Source organism: Xiphophorus hellerii, chromosome 21 (genome assembly GCF_003331165.1).
Source record: "Xiphophorus hellerii strain 12219 chromosome 21, Xiphophorus_hellerii-4.1, whole genome shotgun sequence".
In the NCBI taxonomy this organism is placed as follows: Eukaryota; Metazoa; Chordata; class Actinopteri; order Cyprinodontiformes; family Poeciliidae; genus Xiphophorus; species Xiphophorus hellerii.
Window position 1 is genome coordinate 20,257,596 of NC_045692.1, and position 25,668 is coordinate 20,283,263.

General features: G+C 39.1%; 1 protein-coding gene across 2 annotated transcripts; it reads right to left on the bottom strand.

Annotated features, from left to right (window-relative positions):
- Positions 1-1,153: 1,153 nt before the first annotated feature.
- Positions 1,154-25,530, bottom strand: tnk2a (tyrosine kinase, non-receptor, 2a). Of its 2 annotated transcripts, XM_032551702.1 has the most exons (21): positions 25,328-25,530; positions 23,758-23,852; positions 18,362-18,524; positions 18,160-18,230; positions 16,999-17,193; positions 16,778-16,927; positions 15,769-15,864; positions 15,509-15,690; positions 15,288-15,414; positions 14,453-14,599; positions 13,862-13,956; positions 13,399-13,593; positions 12,475-12,566; positions 12,349-12,393; positions 12,035-12,276; positions 8,104-8,307; positions 7,319-7,935; positions 6,933-7,071; positions 5,726-5,821; positions 3,008-3,135; positions 1,154-2,109 (listed from the first exon to the last, which is right to left on the bottom strand). In XM_032551702.1, the coding sequence occupies exons 3-21, from the start codon at positions 18,522-18,524 to the stop codon at positions 2,097-2,099; spliced, it is 2,997 nt and encodes a 998-aa protein (XP_032407593.1). In that variant the 5' UTR covers positions 23,758-23,852; positions 25,328-25,530; the 3' UTR covers positions 1,154-2,096. The 2 variants fall into 2 exon arrangements, with proteins under 2 accessions (XP_032407593.1, XP_032407592.1); XM_032551701.1 differs by lacking the exons at positions 23,758-23,852; positions 25,328-25,530 and adding an exon at positions 19,671-20,434.
- Positions 25,531-25,668: the final 138 nt, after the last annotated feature.

Genomic DNA, 25,668 nt, shown 5'->3' on the forward strand with positions numbered 1-25,668 from the left:
TTTACTATTTCGGCAGTAAATATCAGTTATTTATCTTGGAATCACACAGAGGTGAGCAGAGTACTGTAAGATGTAACGTTGTTTATAAGTTAGACAGGAACGAAGCCAGAGCTAGTTTTAAGCTTGTGGTTTGCTTGTTGTTGTCATGGCAACTCCATAGCAACTGCCTGACAAAATGGCTGTCTGTTACAAAATCACATGTATTAATTACATAGAAAGCTCTTCAGCTCATGTCTTCGTTACAGTAGCGTCATAACAATAAATAATACCCTGTATAAATCTGTCTGAGAAGAAGAAAAACAAAACAAGATGGCAACAATCAGTCACCTTTCTCCCACTAATGGACCTAACGAGGACCTTCTTTATGAGCCACTAATCAATAGGTGGCTTTTATGTGTCATCAGAGCACAAAAGCAGTCGTGTTCCTGTAAAAACATCTGACATACAGAATAAAAGTTAAACAGAACCTCCACAGGAAACAAACGTTGAATGTAGAATACCAGATATGCAATAAGTTACATCAGCCTGACCAGCAGCTCACATGAAACCAGGTTATTTACAACATTATCTGTACATTTAAGCATAAATACATCGCCTCAGGATTTACATGGCATCACTAAAGAGGAGGAGGCATTCTGCTGCAGCCACCGACAAGCTCTGCAAACTAAAACTAAGAACCCAGCAAGCTGTTCGGTCAGCTGAGAATGAGCATGCATGTAGAGCCTTACAGTGCATCACAAAGGGTCGGTGAGCATCAGCCTTCAAGGCTGGACAGTTTCTCACTTATTACCTTGTTTAAAGGTGGAAAGTATTCACACCTCTTTGTATTTTCTACTGTTTTAGTTGCAGAGCAGATCTATTATAAAAAGCCATTAAAGCTGCAATATGTAACTATTATTATTTTTTTAAACTTTATATATTTGTTAAAACTGTCAGTATGCTATGATAGTTTGGCATGACAAATAATTTATGAAAAATTGAACTACTCTGCCTTCTCCTTAGAAAGGCAGTGCTAACTAGACACAACCAATCAGAGAAAGGAGGCGGGTCTTAGCGCTGCCAATCACCCTCAGGCTAGTTAGCATAGTCACGGATAGCAGATAAACAGTTTTTCTGTAACTGTAAGTTGTTTCTTCACCATTAGCACATTTAGTAGTTGATTGACAGCGGTAAATCCCTCCTCCTGGCTCTGATTGGTTATGCTGACAACCAGTTTTAACAAATATGTAAAAGATATATTTTATTAAAGTTGCATACTGCAGCTTTTATGACAAAGTAAAGTCATTGTCACATTTGTGCAAAACAAACACATTTAAGTAAGAAAAATATCATCATTACTGTAAAGGATTTGCTTAAAACGTGACATTTTCTTGGTCAATATACTACATCATGAGTTCACATATTGTTTCCTGATGCAGTGTCCAAGAGAGCGCTGAAAATAAGGATTTGTTAAATATGGTCATCATAATTTCACATTTTACCAATATTATCACCATCTTGTTATTTTGTCCAATCAGGCTGCAGTAATTTAAACATAATAGCTGCTAAAGCATCCAAACTGGTTGCTGTGACACTGAACATTGAGCTGTAGTGAATCTGATTTCCATTGATCCTCCTTCAGATGCTTCTGCGACTTGATTGGAGTCCATCTGCAGACTGAACTTGATTTAGGACTTCTCTAAATAAAGTATCCTGGATTGTGTCAAAGCACAACTTTAAGGTAAGAGAGACAGGTCTGCACTTCAGACTAAAGGCAAGACAATGAACAGAAGGTCAAAACCGAAGGTAACAAAGAAGTGGCTTCTGTGAACAAACCTGGGCTTAAATCCAGCTGGAAAAATGAACAAAATATTACAATCTATAGCAGATGGTAGAAAAAAAAACCCAAAATGGGTGTGAATACTTTCAGCTGGTGCTGTAACCTAATCAATAAGATCCAGTGAAACCATTAGCCTTCAGAAGATAGCCAGCAGCCCACCTAGATGGACTTTGTGGTAAAATGTGGGAACTTCTAAAGGCCGTGATCTTCTGGAGCGGCAAGTCGTCCGGGCGCCTCGGTGTCACCGGATCAGGAGCCGTCAGCGTCTGATTGGCCCTCAGGTCAACTTCCTGTTCACACACAAAGCGCTTTGTTTAGTCCCGATCGCTTCTGAACTCACAGGTTATCAATATGTTGATTTCAGTCGTATTAGGCAGAGATGGGTAGAGAATACAAAAATTATACTCAAGAGTAGCATTACTTCAACATATTTTTACTCAAGTAAAGTACCAAGCAGCTACCAAGAAATTACTCAAGTAAGAGAAAAAAAGTGTTTAGTAAAAAGTTTACTCAGTACTGAGTAAGTGAACAAATGATCAATCATTTAATGTTTAAAAATTACATAATCAGATGGACCAAAATATATCGTTAAGTGGAAATTTTGATATTCTAAACACCAAAATGACAATAATTCATTTAAGTAAGAGGAAAATAACCAAATCAGGCAAAAGAAAATGTTTCCAAATCAGTTTCTTTCAAAATAAAACTTAGGAAACTTTAACAAAAACTGCAGGTGTGTCTGGTGAAGTTTTGTTTAAAACATGTTTGTTTTTCATTCAGTGGGTAGAAAATCCAGAATTTTACTCGAGAAGGAGTAAAAATACAACGTAGTAAAAATAAACTTAAAAGAAATACAATAAAAAGCTACTTAAGGAAATGTAAGGAAGTAAATGTAACTACCAGTAGTTACACTGTCATTTTTATCCATAAAATACCAACATTTCCACTTACATTTATATTTTGTTTTATCTGATTATGTCATTTTTAAATATTAAAGAGTAATTTCTTAGACTTTTTATTTTCACTTGAGTAAAAATATGTTGAAGTAGTGCTATTCTAACTTGACTACAATTTTTGGGAACTCTGCCCTTTTCTTCAGTGACAAAATCTTCTAAGTGAACAGAACCAAATGATGATGATGGAAGGAAATGTATTTATTGGTTCTCTCCTCATCTTTTCTTGAATCACCTGTTGGAGTGAGGTCCGTATGCGTCCAGCATGACGGTGCTGGCCTGCTCCAGGTCCCACCGGTGGCACTGCAGCAGCTCCTCACACTCGGTTCTCGACCTCAAACCCAAACGAAACAGCTGCTCCACCTGCAGCGCAGAGGGTGGAGGAATTTAACACGAGTAGGAACAGTTCATCTGAATTTAACAAGTAGGAACAGTTCATCTGAATTTAACAAGTAGGAACAGTTCATCTGAATTTAACAAGTAGGAACAGTTCCTCTGAATTTAACAAGTAGGAACAGTTCCTCTGAAATGAACAAGTAGGAACAGTTCCTCTCAATTTAACACAAGTAGGAACAGTTCATCTGAATTTAACAAATAGGAACAGTTCCTTTCAATTTAACACAAGTAGGAACAGTTCCTCTCAATTTAACACAAGTAGGAACAGTTCCTCTCAATTTAACAAGTGGGAACAGTTCCTCTCAATTTAACAAGTAGGAACAGTTCCTCTCAATTTAACAAGTAGGAACAGTTCCTCTCAATTTAACAAGTAGGAACAGTTCCTCTCAATTTAACAAGTAGAAACAGTTCCTCTCAATTTAACAAGTAGGAACAGTTCCTCTCAATTTAACAAGTGGGAACAGTTCCTCTCAATTTAACAAGTAGGAACAGTTCCTCTCAATTTAACAAGTAGAAACAGTTCCTCTCAATTTAACAAGTGGGAACAGTTCACCTCAATTTAACAAGTGGGAACAGTTCACCTCAATTTAACAAGTGGGAACAGTTCACCTCAATTTAACAAGTGGGAACAGTTCCTCTCAATTTAACAAGTAGGAACAGTTCACCTCAATTTAACAAGTGGGAACAGTTCACCTCAATTTAACAAGTGGGAACAGTTCCTCTCAATTTAACAAGTAGGAACAGTTCCTCTCAATTTAACAAGTAGGAACAGTTCCTCTCAATTTAACAAGTAGGAACAGTTCCTCTCAATTTAACAAGTAGAAACAGTTCCTCTCAATTTAACAAGTAGGAACAGTTCCTCTCAATTTAACAAGTGGGAACAGTTCCTCTCAATTTAACAAGTAGGAACAGTTCCTCTCAATTTAACAAGTAGAAACAGTTCCTCTCAATTTAACAAGTGGGAACAGTTCACCTCAATTTAACAAGTGGGAACAGTTCACCTCAATTTAACAAGTGGGAACAGTTCCTCTCAATTTAACAAGTAGGAACAGTTCACCTCAATTTAACAAGTGGGAACAGTTCACCTCAATTTAACAAGTGGGAACAGTTCACCTCAATTTAACAAGTAGGAACAGTTCCTCTCAATTTAACAAGTAGGAACAGTTCCTCTCAATTTAACAAGTGGGAACAGTTCATCTGAATTTAACAAGTGGGAACAGTTCATCTCAATTTAACAAGTGGGAACAGTTCATCTGAATCTAACAAGTGGGAACAGTTCCTTTCAATTTAACACGTAGGAACAGTTCCTCTTAATTTAACAAGTAGGAACAGTTCCTCTGAATTTAACAAGTGGGAACAGTTCATCTCAATTTAACAAGTGGGAACAGTTCCTCTCAATTTAACAAGTGGGAACAGTTCATCTGAATCTAACAAGTGGGAACAGTTCCCTCCTAGCTTTGATTACCTAGCAACAACCTGCTGAGCAACTGGTGCAGCAGCAGCTGTTTATAGTTCTTCTTCATAACTGATTTTAAATTTAAAAAACACGATTGAGTGAAAACTGTGAATAAAACGTTTGGTAGTATAAGATATTTAAAGCAAAACACTAATCGAGGATTATCAATATTGACTGATATGAAATGCTTATGTCTTGATGAGTTTTTCAAGTATTTCATTGAGAGAGGAAGATCTCCAACTTGTTTTGGTTTCATGTTTTAAAATGAGCTGCTGGAACAGTTCGGAGGAACATGAGCAGCATTTCTGATTTATGAGCCACTTAAAGGGAACTAGTTTGGGATGACACCTAAAGTGGCAGACAGTCCCCAAGGAGCTGCAGGAAGGAGGAGCGGAGAGGTGTCAACGTTAACCGAGCCTCAATATTCAGGCAGACGCTGTGTGAAGTTTAACAGAATAATAACAACTAGACTTTGTTGTTAATCTTCTTTATCAGTGCAGTATGCTAACATTTATACCTTTATAGTGTGCAGATGTTTGTGTTTTATAACATAAAAACTCTTTCTTTAAGCTGAGAAACAAAAATATTTGGGAGTTAAAAATATAAACAATAAAGAGCTTTAACCTAATATTTCAGCACTCTTTAATAGCAGTCTATCTGGCTGCGTCTTGTCATGGCAATATTTGCCACTCCAGTTGAGGACATTTTTCAGTCTTTCCAGGATTTCACAATAGTTTTTGTAATTTTTTCCCATCAAAATCACAAATTTTGATGGGAAAAAATGTCACCTTTAGTTACTGACCATATTGATCACGGACTGTAACTTGGCATCAAGTAAAGATGAGGCAGCGGTGTGGAGGAAGTAAGAAATATTGCCACCTGCAGGTGGGAGTTAGCGTCAATCCAGTGTTTTTCCACCAACAAAAATTAGCAATAAACACAAAATAATGCATTTCTATGAAAAAAAAAATGCAGGAATTGGTTGGTTTTGCATTAATTCCCGCAAACTGTGAAAAACTGGAGGGACAGTTTCTTTGGGAGAAAAGACTTTTGTTCCCTTTTCATGCAAAACGAAAACAGAAAGCAGATGAATAAATGTACCTTTAAGAAATTAACAGCCTGAGGAACGCTCCAGTTGTGGCTCTGCAGAGCAGCTTTACATTCCTCCGTCGTAACGCCATGAACGGCTCCTTGGACCTGCAAACAGCATCAGTGACAGGAAGTGACACAGAAGTTACAAAACACTGCAAAAACACAAAATCTTACCAAGATTAATTCTGATTTCTAGTGCAAATATTTTAGTAGACTTGAAATAAGATAAAACTAACTTACAAATAACTTTTCAAGATATAAGAGCTTGTTTTAAATAAATAATTCCTTAATATAGATGAAAAAGTTACACTGATAATTTCTATCAAATGTCTTGTTATAAGTGAAAGAATCTTCCACTGGAACTTAAACTTTTTCATGAATTATTTACTTACTTATTTACAAGCTAATATTTCTTGCTAAAAAGTTACTTCTAAGTTAGTCTTCTCTTGTTTCAAGTGAACTGAAATATTTTTACTAAAAACTAAATGAAAAATACTTCAAGTACTAGTTCCATTGCCAAATAAGTTACTTATAACATAGAAAAAAATGTTTCGTTATGGTTGAAATAATCTGTCAGTGAAACTAGTATTTTTTCATCAATATGAAGGATTTATTAATAAATAAAATAAGATATAAAATAAGATCATGTATCATGTTGAAAAGACACTTAGGTCAGTTTTGTCTTAATTCAAGTATTCCAAGATATTTGCACCAGAAACTGAACCAAAATTACTTTGTAAGGTTTTGTGTTTTTGCAGTGAACATGAACACTTTTCCCTTTTATAGGCCAGGTGCCAAAAAGTATTTAGAATAAATAGATTTGCTATATAAATATTCAACAAACATTGCTAATACAAAGAAGAGAAAACATCAGTAATCATTTCAGTGTTATTGCTAATTATTAATTGGTACAATGAATTAAGCTGCAACCTATTTTAAATGAGCCCACAGCACTTTGAGGTTTCCCTCCAATCACGGGAAGTGATGATTAATGATTTTCTGCTTTAAGGCTAAAATGTTCTGCAGAAATCAGGTCACATCTGCTGCTTTGTGAACACAGAGTTTTGCTAATTAAAACTCGGTTGACAAATGTTTGTAACTTTAATAAACGAGGTCATGCTGTAAAATTACTGATTTCAGATTTCCTCGCCTGCAGCAAATGTTGGCATTTGTGGGATCGTCACACATTTCAAGAGAGAGGAGAATGTGAGCTCACCTGTGTGATGCTCTGCTCATGTTGCATGCTGGGAGCTGCGGTCCCGCCGTTGTTGTTGTTGTAGGAGGAGTTTGGTTTCGCTTCGCCCGGTTGCTGCTGCATCATGGGTTTGACTGCCGCCATGTTGGCGCCGCCGTATCTGGTCAGAAAAAACAAAAACCAGGAGCTCAGAATAATAATGAGTCAGATGACAACTGGACGGAGGGACGGTTGGATGGATGGATGGATGATTGGATGGATGGATGAATGGTTGGATGGTTGGTTGGATGATTGGATGGATTGATGGTTGAATAGTTGGTTAGTTAGATGAATGGATGGTTAGTTGGATGAATGGATGGATGGATGGATGGATGAACTGAACTCTGATCAGGTGAGTTTGAACGAACCGCTCCAGGAAGGCTGGTCTCTCCGGTAGCGGGTTGGGGGCGGAGCTCTGAGGGCTGTCCATCATGGTGGACAGGCCCCGCCCCTCTCTGAAGGCGAGCGGCTCCAGCAGCGCGGTGGAGGAGTAAGACGAGGCCGCCGGCCTGGAGGCGGAGGAGGAGCTGGAGGACAGCAGGGGGCCGAGGAGCCCCGCCGCCCGCCGCGGGGACACCAAGAGTGGCGGCGGTGGCAGCACCACGAGCGTGGAGGACAGAGCCGGCGCCAGCGGGAGTGGGGAGGAGGAGCGGGAGCCCGGCTGGGAGAAAGCGTGGTCTCTGGGTGGGATCTGAGGCGGAGCGTTGTCCTCGTCTCCCAGGGAGATGGAGCTGGAGCGCGCCCCCTGCTGGGCGCCCCGGGTGGTGTAGCTCTGCTTGGAGGGGCGTAAGGGGGGCACTGGGCTTCGGGGGGGCAGCACGGGCCGGTCCTCGAAGCAGGAAGTGATGGAGGTGGAAGAGGAGGAGGGGGAGGGCGGAGGAAGGTAGATCTGTCTGTGGGCGCCGAACGGAGCCAGAGGCATCGGGGTGGGGGAGGAGGGGAGGGAACGACCGGTTGCCATGGGAACCTGGAGCTTGACCATCACCTGTAAGTAGACAAAAACAAGAAGAAGGGGCAGTGTAGAAAAACAATCATGCGGATGGAAATGATCAATCTTATTTAAATTTATCATGCAATTAACTGATCTTCTGGTTTAGCCGTGTGTTTAATAATCTACTGTTGATCAAGGAGTTTCCAGTGGTTGCAGATCTACCTCTCTCTGCAGCTCCTGGAAGAGGTCGGCAGACTGCGACTCGCTCCTCCCCGCCATACTGGACACAGGGGGGCCCAGGGTTTCTTCAGGTGGCCCCTTGTTGATGGAGCGCACCTCCTGATCCTCTGATTGGTCGTCAAAGTCTGCAGTGACCTCGTCATAGGCTGGCTGGGGCAGAGGCCAGTCCAGGATGGACGGTGTGTCCTGAGGGGGGAAACGGGATAATTAAAACAGTCAAGAGTCAGAGAAAGAGAAAATGACACAAATCAACATGTGATGACCTCATCTGAAACAGTCTTAGTTTACAATAAGATGCTAACTTCTGATATGCAAAGAAAAGGCATTGGTAAAAACACAAAGGGAGCCAAATACCAGCAACAGAAAGGTTGCTAGAGACAGCAAAGCTGGGCAAACAAACCTGTGCCTGCATTGATTAAAACAGGGTTTCTGCAGGTTTCGCCAACTCAAATGTGAGACGTCTTCCGACCTTTTTAAGACTGTTATGAAAGGAAATTAAGACCTGCATCGCCAGAGGAATGTACAAATTTCATCCAGCCAACTGGCGAACAATTTGCACTTATCACAGGACAGAGAAGCTAACTTTTGAGTCCAATGAAAGACAAAAAGTTATATTACTAGATAACTAATACATTTTGGTGTCTATCATCGGTAACTGCAAATTAACGACAGTTGGCTGGAAGAAGATTGTACATTTCTCGCTAGCTTTTTGTGTCTATCATTGGTTAGCTAGCTAGCTAGCAAGGGTATGTTAGCAGTGAGTTAGCATTCAGGCTATTGCAGGTGAATCATTTATTATTTAAGTACAATTGCTTAATTTAATTGTTTATATGAAATTATAAACAATTAAGTTGTTTATATATAATTATAATTTCATTGTAAACAATGCAGATGAATAGTCATGTATTCCTCTGCTTGATGTGTGATGGATGTGGATTGTTTGTTCAGACTTTTATTACTGCTACAGTCACTGGGCAAGAGTAGGGTGAAATATCAAATACCAGCTCCAAGATTTTCTTTTTTTTTCATTTAAGAAAAAAATGCATTTCTGGTTTGATTTTTCCATTCTGATTCTGATCTCCAACTTTAAGCTTGCTTCACATTTTCACCATGTTCCTTAGTCCAGATCTCTAACAGCAGACTGAAGCTCCAGGCTTGAATTTCTGTCGATATCTGGAGCATGAGGGGTACGCAGTCGATCGATGAGCACCAATCATCATCACGCTGCACCCGCCTCAGTGCATCCAAGAGGAAAAGTTATGAATCACGTCTCCAGGCTAAAGGTCATCCCACCTGTTTGGAGAACAGTGAAACTGATGATGATCACTGCTTGTTTGAGCCTTCAGCTGTGATTTTATTAGTGTTCTTGGTTGTGGAAGGTCTCTAATGCGTCTTTAGACCCACTGTGGGTAACTGGTGTTACCTTGCTTTCACAGTGGGAATGAGTTAAGTTAAAAGGTCAGAGGCTAAAGCCTTCAGATTAGATAGGAGCCTCTCCACTAATTGCTAGCTTGGCTCCACTGGGGGATTTAGGTTTGCCGCTAATGGATAAACAAATCATCTTAACTTCCAACCTCAGCTCAATGAGGCGTAGGACAACATTGCTTTCCACAAATTCAGTTCCATGACTCACAGTGTGGACAATGAGCTTTGGGAGTTAATTAAAACCTGACATTTGACCACAGCGAGTTGTAGAGCAAAGGCAACGTAGCTGATATGGCAGACAGAGCTAATGCTCATGTTAACTGTTGCAAAAACAAAAAGCAGACGCTCCCGAGTCATTTTTTTACAACTTCATGTCAAGCTTCATGTATTTTCTCAGGCTGGATGAAAGTCTCAAGTCTCTAAAAGCAATAAACATTTTCCCATCAAATCCATGACCTCTAATTTATCTCTAACCCTCTATCGCTTATGTTTGTTCTCAGTCTTTATATATATATATATGCATATATAAATGCATATATGTACTGTACATGCGTATATACAGTATATACACATCTATACAGTACAGACCAAAAGTTTGGACACACCTTTTAATCCAATGAGTTTCCTTTATTTTCATGACTATTGACATTGTAGATTCACACTGAAGGCATCAAACTATGAATAACACATGTGGAAATATGCACTAAACAAAAAAGTGTAAAACAACTGAAAATACCCCTTATATTCTAGTTTCTTCAAAGTAGCAACCTTTTGCTGTGATTACTGCTTTGCACACACTCTGCATTTTCTTGATGAGCTTCAACAGGTAGTCACCTGAAATGGTTTTCACTTCATAGGTGTGCCCTGTCAGGTTAATAAGTGGGATTTCTTGCCTTATAAATAGTCATGAAAATAAAGAAAACCCATTGAATTAGAAGGTGTGTCCAAACTTTTGGTATGTACTGTATATATAACATTACAAAGAAAACGAATCTTCAGAAGCTGAAATTCCTAGACGCAACGATACCTGACATACTATTGGTTGGAATTTACAAAGCAGCCAATCAGATGCCATTCATTCTACTTGGTGCTGATTGGCTGAACCCCAAAGAATGGAAATAAAGAACACTGTGGCTGTTAGCTTCTGTTGCTATTAACCGCATCAAATCGCGGTTTTCACTGAGTGTATTAACGTACATTAAGCTGTATTTGGTGTTTGAAACTATTAATATAAGCAGCTACAAGCGTTTTTTCACAGGGAGTCTCACGTATTTGTGGATTTTAGAAATTCAACCCACTGTTTTGTCATCATCTTACGGAAGATATCAGTACTGCTAAAAAAATAAAATAAAATAAATCTTCCAAAGCTGTGTATCCTCTTCAAATCATTCAGCTAAAATGCATCCCTCTTTGTGGATGTCTAATCATCTATTGTGATGCAGAAGTATCTTCAGGCCTGAAACTAAACGGATGTATCCAAAGAGAAAACACAAACTTTGTCTGATAGGATGGTAACTGAAAGATCGAGCAAACAAAGCCAGATTTTCCGTGACTTGGCACAGTCTGTATGCGGCTCCTCTGAGAATTTATGTTTTACAGCCTTCTGCACAACAAGAATGCAAACAAATAAAAACATCTGCACTTGCTTTGTGAAGATTTGGCAGAACAAAAACACAGAAAATAGAAAAATTAAGAGAGGTAGCTGTAATTACAAGTTTGTGTTGTCATGGTTTGGAGGCCACCATGGCTTTACTTGATGCTCGTTCAACTAAAGAACGAGTAGTGTGCTTGTGGTCATTCATACTACTAATAAAACAGCAATGAGACTTCTGTGTGAAGGGGTTACGTCCCCAAAGCGAATCGCATGTGAATTGTTGGAAATAATAATACATGGACCAGTTTATGGATTGATTTTAAAGAGCCAGTATTATGTATTTCAGATAGTGCCATTTTACAGCACCATAAAGTAACTATGTTAACTTAAGCAGTTAAAAAAAATGCTATATACATATCAAATATGACTTAATAAATTTTACTTTGTAATTTAACACTTTGAATTTGGCCCCTCTGTGTCTTTCCTGCTCTTTCTGAAACTCTTCCTTCAGGAAGTCATCACAACATGGCTCCTCTATTAAGCCTTTAACAAAGTTTTTACCAGGTCATCTCAAAGTTTTAGTTTGAGATGACCTGGTAAACATGATGAGATGATAAAAGGTCATCATCTCTGATGACCTATGGAAACCTTTTATTAATATCCTTAAAATGATAGTGGCACAAACAAAAAATCTTGCTGCACAAACGTAGCACAAATGTTTGACACCAATTTTGTTCGATTTGAAGAAGGTAGGGCGACAAACTTCACTCAGGTATATGGAAATAGTAGATCGGATTTTTGTTTGGGTGAAAATATTGTAATTGGATGTTCAGACTGTGGTGAAAAAGTCACACAAGAAGATTGCTTGTTCAATCTGACCCAATCAGAATCTACCTTCAAAGTGTCTTCATCCGGTTGGTGCGTCTCTGTGAGCGGCGAGGGCGTAGTCGAGCTGAAGCTGTCGTCCGTGAAGTCGATGAGCGACACCTCGCTTTTGGCCGATCGCACGCCGCCGCTGCTGCCCTCCCAAGGCCGCAGCTTCAGACCGAGAGAAGCGCCCAGCTTCTTCAGCCCAGACGATGTGCTGAAGTCGTCCTCTTCATCGTAGTCGTCCATCACGGAGTCGTACAGCGGCTCTGGGATCACACGGAAACACCACGGTCAAGCTGGAAATGTGGGATCTTGGGTTGCAAAAGAGGAAAACTTACTTTTGAGCAGAACTGCCGGCTTTGGTGGACGAGGAGGAGGCTTCTCTGTTAAATACAGTTTGTGAGACTTTACCAGAAGTTTTAGATCTAACATCATTACAGTCAAATTAAATAAAAACAAGTTACTCTTTGCACGGTTGGGTAGTTTGGTTGGTCTTGCAGTTCCAGAATCAAATCCCAAGATATCTGGAGGGTCCATCGGGTTCCCCAAATACAAACTGAGGAAGAACAAATTTAGTCCAGGTTATAAAAGCTGCAGGACAAAATTAAATCAAATGTCTAAGTATATATGGCACACAATCTTCTGCTGTGAGAACCAATCTAGACTTAAATGCCTTAACATCAACTTCTGAAACAGCAGTGGGCTCTGCTGCCCTCCAGTGAAGAGCTGTGGTAACTGCACTATAAAGACAGTCCTGATCAGAAGTTTCTATAAGCTCATCACAGCTGTGAATCTCACTTTAATGTAGTCCAAAAGTCTGAATTTATTGTATATTTCCTCCATTTTTCCTTAATTTTGACCCTTCCTCCAGAGGGTAAAAATTATACATACAACTACATAAATTAATTCGTCTCCACTTTTTCTGTTGTTTCAACTTATAGCAATCCCAAAAACATTTCAAAACTTGTTTTGGAGTTGATAAAGCAGGTTAACATCCAGCTTTTTGAAGTGCACCTGTTGAAATTTGCAAACCATGTTTTACTGTAGAGCTACTTAATCTATTGGATCTCAACTCTCCTCTAAAAACCAGATGGTTTGGTAAGATATTCAAGAATAGGGTTTATACAGGTTTCACCGATTCAAATTAAGACTTTTTAAGACCAGTATGAATAAAATTTAAGAGCTGCTACATGACAAAGATATACAAAAAAAAATGCAGGGACCAAAACTGTGAAATTTCTGGGGTCTTTTTGTGGCTCTTGGCAGCAGCTTTGGCATATGGCTCATTAGCTAGCTAGCTAGAGAAATGTTTCATTTAAACTCCTAAATGCTACACTTACATTGAAAATAATCAGTTAATAATCAGTCAGTATTTAGCTGGTGTTCACCTGTCAATGCGGTCTGCGTGTCCCCAGCTCCTGTGAGGGTCCGTGTCTCCGTGTCCGGTGTGGATGAAGGAGTGTTTCAGCGGCCGGCTGATGTCCTGGGCGGACAAGCCAGCCACGGAGGTCACGACATGCCGAGGAAACTGACCGACACGCAGTGTCCGCCGGTTCTGCCCGCGCCACCAGTAATGCTCCGCCCTGAAGACATGGCGACAAGGAAGGTGAAAAACTCATTTCTGCTTTTATTTCCTTTGAAAACTTTTGACCCATCAGAAGAGTTGAAGGCCATTATGAGTTTGGTTTCTTCTTTTCAGATAAATGTAATTAAAACAGCACATAAAACAGGGTTTACCTACAATTTAAGGCTTTTTAAGACCTCAATTTTAAGATGCACAAATTTAAGACTTTTTAAGGATGTAAAAGTTTCAGCTGTTTCAAACTACTTCTGCTGGTGAGCCACACTGACCTTCCCTCAATGATCGTAATGACGTCATTCATTTGAATTTGGAGTTTTTCTTCTTCCTCAAAGTCCTGGAGGGCCCTCATGTCTGTAGGCAACGTCTGATCAAACACAAACACAGAAGGAGAGGCACTTTTAGACGCAGCCTTAAGAGATCCTCTTGTGAAAAATATCACACTTAGAGTGTTTCAACATCAAATGCATTGTGTTACTGCTGTAACACTCTTCAGAATGGAAGTTAATACTGAAAGAAGAAGCATGTTAGCTGTTTTTATCATCACTGAAGTGATCAAAGTGAATCGAAATGTAGACTTTTTTCCTTTCAATAATTTTGACAGTTTCACACAACTGCTACTTAATTTTGAATTATCTTTTTTTTATTGAAAAATCTAATTTTTATTTGAACAAAAACCTTCTCACTTCACAAAGAAGAAAAAAATCTATGTTCTTGTCATCTTTGGTTCAGAATGGGCTAAAATTGGTACCAACAAGTCAGATGACCTAATATCATCCATAAAAATGTCTGAGTGGTGCACCTCTGCTTTTAAACCCATTATTCTACGTATACATGAGATAAACGAGGTGAAGCTGAGTGACCTCGAGCAGAAAGTCTCTGAGAGCGATGAAGGTGGGCCGGTCGTCAGGTTTGGGGCTCCAGCACTGCAGCATGACGTTGTAGATGTCTTGAGGACAGTCGTCAGGTTTACACAGCCTCTCAGCCTCAACATCAACCTTGTGGAGGATCTGCAGATGGGAATTAATTTCTCAGAAACACCAAAACAAATCCATTCATTTTTCTCTTAAAGGGGACCTATTATGCATTGTGGAACAGGTTATGGTAGGCCTAAACAAAACATGTTCATTAATTTTTATGCACAAAAGCATTGCTAGATAACAGTCTGTTCAGTCCTGCCTTTCAGATTGAGCAGTTTTAGGGCCTCTGTCACTTCAAATCCAAATAATCTGCTGAGCAACCCCCAACTAAATGTTTATACAGTCACATGAAAATGGCTGCAAATAATTGCACAATTACACAACCGTACAATTGTGCAAAAGTGTTAGTAGAGCCTCCTGCACAGCCAACAAGAATGCAGCAAGTTATTTCTGGGTGTTAAGTCAATAACAAAACACTTGTCTATTCCAGCAGCCATTGTACAAGGTAATACCATTCAGCAAAAAATGCTGGAGTTCAGCTTGGGTTGCTAGGTAACGGGCAGAGCTCTGCTGTGGTTGCTAGGTAATGGCACAGTTCCCATTGAATGTGACTTAATCTAGAAGGTTTTGAAATGGCTAATTTTCCAGACACCAAAAAACATGAACTTATTGCCAAAAGAAGGCTGGCAGGTTTACCTAATCTGTTTTCAGAAGCAGTTGAGACCCAAGTACAAAATGTCTCCTTTAAGGTTTTATTGTGTAGAGTGAATAGACGTACCTGACTCCCATTGAGCCCGAGCCACGGCTCCTGTCCATGGCTGAACATCTCCCACAGGGTGACTCCAAACATCCAGGTATCAGACGCGTGAGAGAAAGTGCGAGACTTCAGAGACTCTGGAGCACACCTGGACAGAAACAGGAACAAAGATGTAGAGCTGGCAAATCAAATCAAAAAAGGAATTTCAATAAAGAAAAGGAGGAGCGGCCTGCTTTTCTCACCAAGGAAAAGGGATTTTGTGGCCTTCCTCCATGATGTATTGATCAGTGTGAGTAGGTAGCGCTCTCATCAGGCCAAAGTCTCCAATCTTCACCGTTTCGTTGCTGGACAGCAGGACATTGCGGGCGGCCAGGTCTCTGTGGAGGAATCGCCTCTGCTCCAGGTAAGCCATTCCACTCGCCACCTGTAAAAATACACACAATGACAGACATTCAAGGTCTTATATAAAAAGAGTCTGTACCTTTAAAAAACAGAAACTGACCTGTACGGCGTAGTTACACAGAATCGAGATGAGGATGTGACCCTGACGCTTTCTGAGGCGATCCAGCAGGGATCCCAGAGGCGCCAACTCAGTCACCTAAAGCCAACGAAACATGAGCAAAGATCAGGACGAAGTCAAAGTATTCATACATTCTTATCACGGTGCAAATCAGCGCCTAAATCCATTTTAGAATCAATTGAACATTGATGTTTGCAGACACTCTATTCAGTCCAACTCAACTTGAGCATAGGTTGGACTGGTGCAAAGCTGGTAGAGGCGTACAATAAATCGAATACCTGCACTGGTGAGAACAGGGAATGGTGGCTCTAAAAAGTATCGACTCAGAAGGGCTGAAAACTACAGTGGCCCAGAGGGGCCATCAAAATGCAATAGTCACATCAAAAGTTATGGAAAATTTCTTAGATCAACTTCTGTTTTTGAGTAAAATAGCTTTTGTTTTTGCATTGTGATTTTTTTTGTTGAGTTTTAGGTCTCATTGTGTCGTGGTTTTGGCAGTTGCTTCATAGCTTTTGTTGCGTTGTAACATTTATTGTTGTGTTGTGGCTTTCATCGTTGTGTTGCAGTTTGTGTTGTTGAGCTTTGGTTCTTGTTGTGCTGTGGCTTTTGTTTTTGTGTTGTGGTTTTTGTTGTTGAGTTTTGGGTCTCATTATTTTGTGGACAACCATAGAATACAAAAATAAATTATCCAAGTTTTTGTTAAAAGAAAAGAAAGAGTGCCATTTTCTTTCCAATAATACTTTGTGTTGGTCTATTACAGAAAATACCAATGAAATACATTAAATTAAATCTGGAAAGGCTATGAGGTAATGGAAACTTTTTCAAGGCGCCCCATTTATGAACACATAATAAAGTGCTATGAATGAAATTAGATAACGACCCATGAGCTCCTGTTGGACAGCCTGAGGTAGTCCTGAGAATAGCTATTCCAAACAGTTTTTGAATAAGACTCCTAATGAGCTGAAAAAGAGAAAAAACGCTCAGGAATTACCATCTTCATGGGCTGCGTTAGGACGACTCCATAGAGACTGATGAGGTTCTGGTGGCTCAGTGAGTGCATGGCGTTCACCTCTCTGATGAAGTCATCCAAACCGTCTGAGTCCAGCACGCCGGCCTTCAGACACTTCACTGCCACGGACAGCTGAGGAAACCAAAAGCTGCAGTCATTTTCTAAAACTGTGTAAATACCCTGGAGAGAAACGTTTGTCTCACCACTCTGCCGTTTGGTGCGGTCCACTCTCCTCGCCGCACGACTCCAAATGTGCCGTCTCCGAGTCGCTCAAACAGTTGCATCTCCGACTCTTTGATGAGGCAGGTGAGCGAGTCTCCAGGCTCGCTGCTGGCTGCAGGTGGGACCGACGATGCACCCTGCTGGGGGTCGGTGTCTGACCGCTTCACTGGAAATACCTGTAGATAATCGATCAATAACAACCATTTACGGCTTACTGGTTATTAACTATGACAAACAGAAGGCAAACTGATCAATCACTTACCATGTCTGGGTAATCAGCAACTTCAATAAGTGACGGCAACTGAATATTAACTGTTAATATATAATAGAAACAGACTTAACTACCACTTAGTAATAACTAACAAATAGCTATCACCTCTTAATATTAACTGAGTAATAAATATCACTAAGTAATGCTAACTTACTATTAACTATTATACAGTAATAGTTACTGACTAATTGTCTCTAAGTAATAACTAAAATAGCTGTTACCTATTAATATTAACTGACTATGAACTATCACTTAGTTATGGTAACTGACTGTTAAGTAATGGTAACTCACTATTAACTCCTATTAACTAATGATAATTTACTATTAATAATCATTAAGTGATGGTAACTCACTATTGACTATCACTTAGTAATGGTAACTGATTAACGCAGTAATAGTAACTGACTAATAACTATTATTAAGTAATGGTAAAGGACAAATAACTATCATTTAATGTTGTTATGTATGTATGTATGTATGTATGTATGTATGTATGTGTGTGTGTGTGTGTGTATGTATGTATGTATGTATGTATGTATGTATGTATGTATGTATGTATGTATGTATGTATGTATGTATGTATGTATGTATGTATGTATGTATGTATGTATGTATGTATGTAAATTTCACTGAGTTACCCTGATGAGACGTTTTGCTTGATTGTCACATTCATATTTTAGACTCCTTGTTTTATAAATTTACTGTCATAAATCTGGAGAAAACTGCTCAAGATTATACATAATGCATCAAAAACTTTTAACCAGCACTTAATACAGCTAATTTTAAATGTTTATTAGGATATATATGCTTCCCCCCCAAGCATTAGTGTATTGCTAGGTCTTCTCATTAGTCAGAGTTGTATTTAATGCACCTTGCTCATCCAGGACTTGCGTTTATAAAGGGCTTTTCTTCTCTTGACCGCCTCCCAAAGCCGCCTCTGACCTGATCCAACAAAACAAAGCAAATAATAACAACAAACACCGTCGACTGTATTTACAACTGAGGATTATTTGATGACCATTCAGGACGTCACACACATAAAGGCATAAAAAAATCCAATCAGTGGCTCTCACCGGGCCGCCCCATGCCGATCTTCTCCAGATCTTCATTCTTGACGTAGTCGAAGTGGGAAAGTCGCGTGACGTTGAGTTCATCCCGGATCCGCAGGAAGTACTGCTGCAGCTGCACGTCAGTCAGCAGCTCCAGCAGCCACTCTGTGCCCTCTTCACTCTGCATCTGCACACACACACGCACACACACATTTTATCTGTTTAACACACTGGCTGTACTGGATGCCATTTAGCCATAACGTACAAGTCTGAACAGATCTGTCATCAGGTTTAATGTTAAATATACTCTGTGTATTTATAATAGCTTGCTTGGGAAATGTTTTAATTTAGTTTACAATTACTGCATTGATTTCCAGAATATATTCCTATTAATTATTAAATATGTAGGAAAAACATCTGAAATGGAATCCAACTTTGAACAACTCACCCTGACAAAAGAGCTTCTAAAAAATTACAATATCATCAAAAACTTTATTTATTTTAATAGTTTAGCTTAAAAATGTATTTATTACATACAAAGTATTTACATTTTAAGAGTTTAATTTATGATGTTGATGATTAGGAATGAGTCTTATTGATTGGACAATTACTAGTAAAGAACTTAATATCTGAGGAGACCTCAGATATTAAACCGAATTGACTTAAAATGTTGCTTTTCTTTAAACACAAACATAAATTACAAATTTATTTGAAAAATTTGCACGAATAAAGCTCATTTAAATCCACCAATAGCTTCATAAGCTTGGTCAAACATATACAAATATAAACTGCTACAAACCTTTTTTCAAATGGTTCAGAAAGTTCAATTAGGAATCCCAAATATATAAACAAATAAAATTAATTATGGAGTCTCTGTAAACAAAATTGTCCTTCAAAATAAAGGACTTGTTGAGACCAAAACACCAAACTGAAGACTTTTGTCATCCAGTTTTTGGTAGAAAAAGAGAGAAAAATTACAGTTTATCATGTGATTAATTGCTTATTGCAACAGGCTTACTAGTTACCACAAACTCTTAACTGCTTTGGTAAACTTTTTTACCCTTAACGATTGAAAACCTCATTTTGGATTCTTTGGTATTTAAATGTATCAAACTTTCCAGTTATGTTGTTTTATGACAAAATATAAAAATAAAATCTTGAGGTCTGGAAAGTTTAAAAGATATTAACAGGTTTGCACTGCGAAGCATGAATTTATCTCCCATAATTCAGCTGTAATCAGGAGAAACAAAAACATTCTGGCTACATTAACGCATAAATGATGTAATGAGAGAAATGCTGCAGATCCACCCACAGCGTCAGACTTTCTTTTTACCATTTGTCCCCCGATTCTTCTGCTCCTCTCCTCCTCGTCCTCGCCCTCCCCCTCCGCTCGGGCGTAGGGGAGTCGCTGGTACATGTAGCTCTCCCCCATGCTGGAGCCGCTCCTCTCCTCCTGTTCTTGTGCTATTCAAAGGAAGCTCTGCTTTTAGTCCAACGCGCTAATCTCCTCTCATCTCCGTGACCTCCTTGCGTTCAACCGATGCGACACACACACACACTCCTCTGGTCGTATCACCTAAAGCGATCTCTGGATCCTCCCTCCCGCTGCTCTTTTCGCTCCCTGCTGACTCACGGCTGCCTGCGGCGTCGGACACCTCCACGCTTCCCCTTTCTCCCTCTCTCTTCCTCTCTCTCTCTCTCTCCGGCGTTTCCTCCTGTCCATCTGCTCCTGGCTCAGCAGCCGATCTCCGCCGTCTGATGGTGCTAAATAATTCAGCTGCTCTCATCAGAGAGAGGATGGAGAGAGATGCGGAGACGGTTCCCAGCATGCATTAGAAAGACGATGCACAAAGGAGAAGCCGCTCTGATGGATGAATCGAGGATTTCCACTGATTTAATCAGAGAAAACTCCATTTTGAAAAACCCCTGGCTGAGGTTTGAACCCAGAACTGGATAAATGATCCAGAAGTTATCGCGATAAACGATTACATTGATGTTTTTGAGCCCATTTTCAAGTGATATATATTGGTAATAATGGCATAATAATGCAAGAACACGTTCTCAAAGATCAATAAACTTTAAATTCTAATTAACAATTAACTGGAAGACATTTTAAATATGCAAAATAAATAAATAACTGAAACAAGAAATAAAATTAATTATGAAGTTTCTGTAAACAAAACTTTTCTTCAAAATAAAGAACTAGTTGAGAGTAAAAGCACCAGATTTAAGACTTTTATTATCCAGTTTCTGGTAGAGAGAAAAACAATAAATCAAAAAAAATTTAAATTATTGAGCTCTTTTTAATTCATCAGGACCTTCTTTTGCAGGGCAACAGTGCTACCAACTGATATCTTCCCAGTAAAATACCAGTTTCTGCCACCTTTTTTTATTGTAAAACTGTTCACCTATGTTTGCCAGTTATTAATCAATCAATCAAGTTTATTTTTGTAGCACATTTCAGCAACAAGGCAGTTCAAAGAGCTTTACATCACAAAAACAAAATGTCACAAAAATACAGTCACTGATTTGAGAACAAAAATTATCAAAAACATCAGTACACATCAGATATGTTGGTCAATGTTCCATTAATTTGCATTAAAATACCCTGAAAGTGATTAATAGAATTTACATGTCTTTGGATGTGACAATTTAATACCAAATTTAACCGAAAAATAAAAAATTGGTTAATAAAAAATGTTAATTTTGTGCTTTTTCATTTGTCTGCATCTTTTTTTTTTAGATGCCTAATGTTTCAAAAGCGAATTAGCATCAACTACCCGGGTTGGTGAAACAGATTTATGAATTGTGATCCAAGGGGCCCCAAAAGAAATCACTCTGAGGGTGCTGAATGGCCCCTGCACCGCACTTTGAACACCCCTAATGTCAACAGTGGGCCAGTGAATGTGCTACTGTATCCTGCGAGATTCTGCTGAAGATTAAAGCAAAAAATAAAATGTGGAGTGGATGTTAAAGTGGGCTGTTGCCAATAACAACAAGGCTAAACGGTGCATCAAATCCGTCCATATCGATGTTTGCTCGTCTGAAAGGAATGAGCTCAAAATGTGAGTCGTGTTTTATGGAGGGCAGAGCTCTAAATATAACAGAGCTAAATTTAGCTTCAGCTGGCCTGGAATCAGCGTGAAGATGCTTCAGATTCAGATTCAGATTCAGACAGTTTAAAAATGAGGAGAGGAAGTAAAAACACACCAAGATGCTCTAATGGCAACACCTGATACAGGTACAGCTCAAAAATTAAGAAATGTTGTTTTTTTTAACTCATTTCATAGAGTGAAACTCACAAGGAAGTAAAATACTCCCATAAATTTGCAGTATGAGTCAATAATAACAAGATTTGGGACCTATAATTCACATTTTCACTGGTTTCCCCTTCATGTTTTATCATTTTAATACCAAACAAAGCCCATCGCAGTGGCCTTTTTGTCATTTTTCTCCTCTTAAATTCCTCATATAACTGCAAAGTCTATCAGGTTTTTAAAAGTTGTCTTACTTTATATTTTTTATTAGAACATTGTTAGATTATTTGATTGGCAAAATATATAAAGGCATAAATGTACAATTCTGGTTTAAATATATTTTTGTTTTGCCTTATACAGTATTTTACAAATTACCCTAAAAATACCCTTAAAATTTCTATTTTAACCCTTAAAATCAGTGTTGTTTAATAACGAAGTAAAAATACTTCACTACTTTACTTAAGTATATTTTGGAGTACTTCATACTTTCCTCGAGTATGAAAATTTTTGATAACTTTCACTTTTACTTCACTATATTTCCGAACTTAATCGCGTACTTTTACTCCGATACATTTTCAATGTGTGGTTTAGTTACTCGTTACAAAAAAGCGAGAGAGAGAAACGCAAGTGTTTTGATCCCACCTACTGATTTACTGCAACAGCCTGCTTGCCTGGGTTTGTTCATCACCACCAATAGGATACACCTGTTTCCCTTCTCCCATTAAACACAAAGCAAGTCTCGCAATCAGCAGCAGCCACATGGAGGAAGAAACGGAGACCACAACGGCTGCAACTACGTCGGACACGGCTCCAGGGGAACCAAACAGCTGGTGATGAGAGCCCATGGCCTTATTTAAACACAATACACTCTTTCGTGGGTGTTAAAGATTCGTCGTACCGCATGCAGTGTCTGTTATTCCTGCCCGAAGATGTGGAAATTCTATCTTACAAAAACTCCCCGTCCAACTTGAAGAAACACATCGAGGTAACGTCTTATGAAATGGTTATAATCCTCCTGTTTCAGTAACTATAGCTTGGTCACTAGGCACTATTGTGAAATCTTGAGCATAACGTTACCTGTATAAATGAACTTTGTTTGGCATTGTTTCAGTTCCACACGTGGTGTATTTAGCTTAGGCCTAATGTTGACTGTAGCAGGCTACCTAGACTCCTCTGTTCAAGGGGGGACGGAAGCCATAGCGATAGCAATTTAGACTAAATTTAACAAATATAGGAAAGGCATGCAAGTTCAAAACCAGGTTTACAAAAAAGGTCTCCCTCTTCAGATGCCAAATAAGCTGCATTTCCCTCCCTCCCACACCAGTTGTGTGCACCTATAGTTTGTGAAGTAGAGTAATCATAACAGCTTTTTTTCTTCATGTTGGCCGAAAAATGAAATTTTTCTCATTTTCAGCACTGACCTTACTTGAAGGGAAAACTTAAGGCTTACAAAAACTTTGTATTTTCTGTCCTGGAGGGTATACTAAGAAGCTGGTTCAGTTGTAAAGCAGGTTAAGTTAACCTTGTGCTATAGGTAAAGCACCTAATTTTCTTAACTAAATGATGCCTGCAGGTATATCTATTAGCAGGTTTAATTTTGCCTGCACTTGGTTGTGTACATTATTTTAAGTGTATTTGACAAGTTTACCAAAATATAAAAAATGTCATTCAAACTGCATTTGCCTTGTTTTACTTTTTACTTGTACTTTTCATTACATTACTTGAGTACATCCATTTTTACAGCAATTTCCATACTTAAGTACAAGAAGTTTCAGATACTTTCAGACTTTTACTCAAGTAACATTTCAGTCAGTGACTTGGACTTTTACCAGTCATATTTTGGAGAGGTACTTATACTTTTACTTGACTCTGAGATTTCAGTACTTTATACAACACTACTTAAAATACTTGAATACGTGCAATAGTACAATATTTTACCAGTTTTTCTTTAAATCAATAAATTATATACCATCCAAAGTAAGGCTTTTTCCATGAAAACCACAACAATAAAATCTATATTTGAAGCACTTGCCGCCTGTAATGTTCAGTTTCTCCACCAGGGGGATAAAACAGGTATAATTCAACACATCAGATTAAATTCTGTTAATAATATAAAAATATGTGTATTAGAAATGTTATTTGGTTTTAGATCGCTGATCTTACCCTGCAGGACTCTTTTTGGTGATAAGCTGCAGTCAGGAGTGACTTAATTAACCAGACGTCACCTGAAGAAAGCCATGGGTGGAGGGGTGCCACATCTGCAAGAAAGAAGCAACAAATTTCAGATATAGCAAAATCCCAACGTTCAATTTGCTTCTATGGAGCAATACAATAACTCTGAGCTGTAGCAACACCAAAACAGCTCCATTACAGAGTCAAGACAAGAATAAATTCTTATTTTATTCAATATAGCAGAGGAGAAAACCTCCAAAATACAGTTTCATAACGCAGCAACTCCTTCAGTACCTGGACACTGGAAGTCATTTTCATTTTTTTTGTTGCTTATTTAATTTTACAACAATCAAATAATAGTATATTATCTCATCTTCTAATTCATTAGAGTTAATAGATTCTTATTTAACATTAATTGAATAAATTACTGTCTGTGGTGGACGATAAAAACTTCAGAAATACACAAGAGCTCCTCACCGTTAAACGGATTTATGTTGAGGATTGAAATAGGAAAACACCTTTTCCCATTTATATCAAATGAATAATTAGTGAACAAATATATACATTAAACTTCCATATAGTAGATAAAATATATATACGATAAATCATGATTGTCTCTAGAACCAAATAATTCCTGTACTTTTTGTCAGACAGTTGTTACCTCAGTTGTCCTCTGTGCTGTAGGACAAACGGATGGATGGATGGATGGATGGATGGATGGATGGATGGAGGGATGGATGGAGGGATGGATGGATGGATGGATGGACAAACTGATGGGTGGATGGATTGATGGACCAACTGATGGGTGGATGGATTGATGAATGGATAAACCAATATATTGGTGGATAGACGGATGGATGGACAAACCGATGGACGGATGGATGGATAAACCATGGATGGATGGATGGACCAACTGATGGATAGATGGTTGGATGGACAAACCAATGGATGGATGATGGATGGATACACCAATGGATTGGTGGATAGACGGATGGATGGATCAGTCAAAGCAATGAGTAAATGGATGGACAGAAGAATGAATGAATGGATATATAGTGGATGGATGAATGCTCAAATACAGAAGGATGGATGGACAGATGGTGACTAAATGATCCGGTCCACAGTAAGGTGTCTTAATTCTTACTGTGAGCTGAATGATGTGTTCAGGTGTTCGGTAAAATCTGTACCAGTTTGGTCTTATTAGAAAACAGACCTCAGACTTATTAATATCAATTAATATGTTGTTTATGGTTTATAACAAGATGTGCTGCTTAATGACAGATTGGTTTTCCAATTTTAAATAAACAGATTACTATTTAGTTAAAGTAGCATAACTTGTATCTGTCACAAACTTGTAAACAGAGGAGACTTCAACTGATCCTCGGTCAGTCTTAAGCTGATTACCATTCCGTCACGTTCAGTTGGCTCCAGCTCCTCAGCTTCAGTTCAGTTTGTTCAGGCGACATTTTACGTTATTAGCTTTTATTGGCATCATCCACTTTATAAATTACCAGCTTATATCACAGCAACATGTAGCAAAAACAAACCCCAGCGCACGGACCTGAGAGGATGGAGCCTTGTGGGATGAAGCCGAGGCTCTCCACCGGTCAGTCCCCCTCCCTCCTCCTCTGCTCCGGGTCGCACCGCACCCCGGCGGGAAGCCGGAGCGGGTTTACGTTGATTCGGTTAAATTCGGGCTTTAGCTCCGTCTGTTCTCAGCCTCCCGGTATTCCTTAACGGTCCGCCGTGATTTGAGCGTCACGTTGCGTAAAAAAGGAACGTCAAGACGCTACGGCGCTGTTAGGGTTCGGACAGCTCGTGACCCCCCGCTTAGACGATGCGTCACAGAGTCCGCCATATTGTGAGTGGCAACTTTATGTTGAAAGAGTTTACATGAAGCGG

Excerpts from the sequence above, each read along its gene's own strand:
- tnk2a (XM_032551701.1), bottom strand. The coding sequence starts at position 19,769 with ATGGGGGAGAGCTACATGTACCAGCGACTCCCCTACGCCCGAGCGGAG. Across the intron at positions 15,415-15,508 it reads CACAAAATCCCTTTTCCTTG|GTGTGCTCCAGAGTCTCTGA; the intron begins GTGAGAAAAGCA and ends GTTTCTGTCCAG. Across the intron at positions 5,822-6,932 it reads ATGAGCAGAGCATCACACAG|GTCCAAGGAGCCGTTCATGG; the intron begins GTGAGCTCACAT and ends TGCTGTTTGCAG.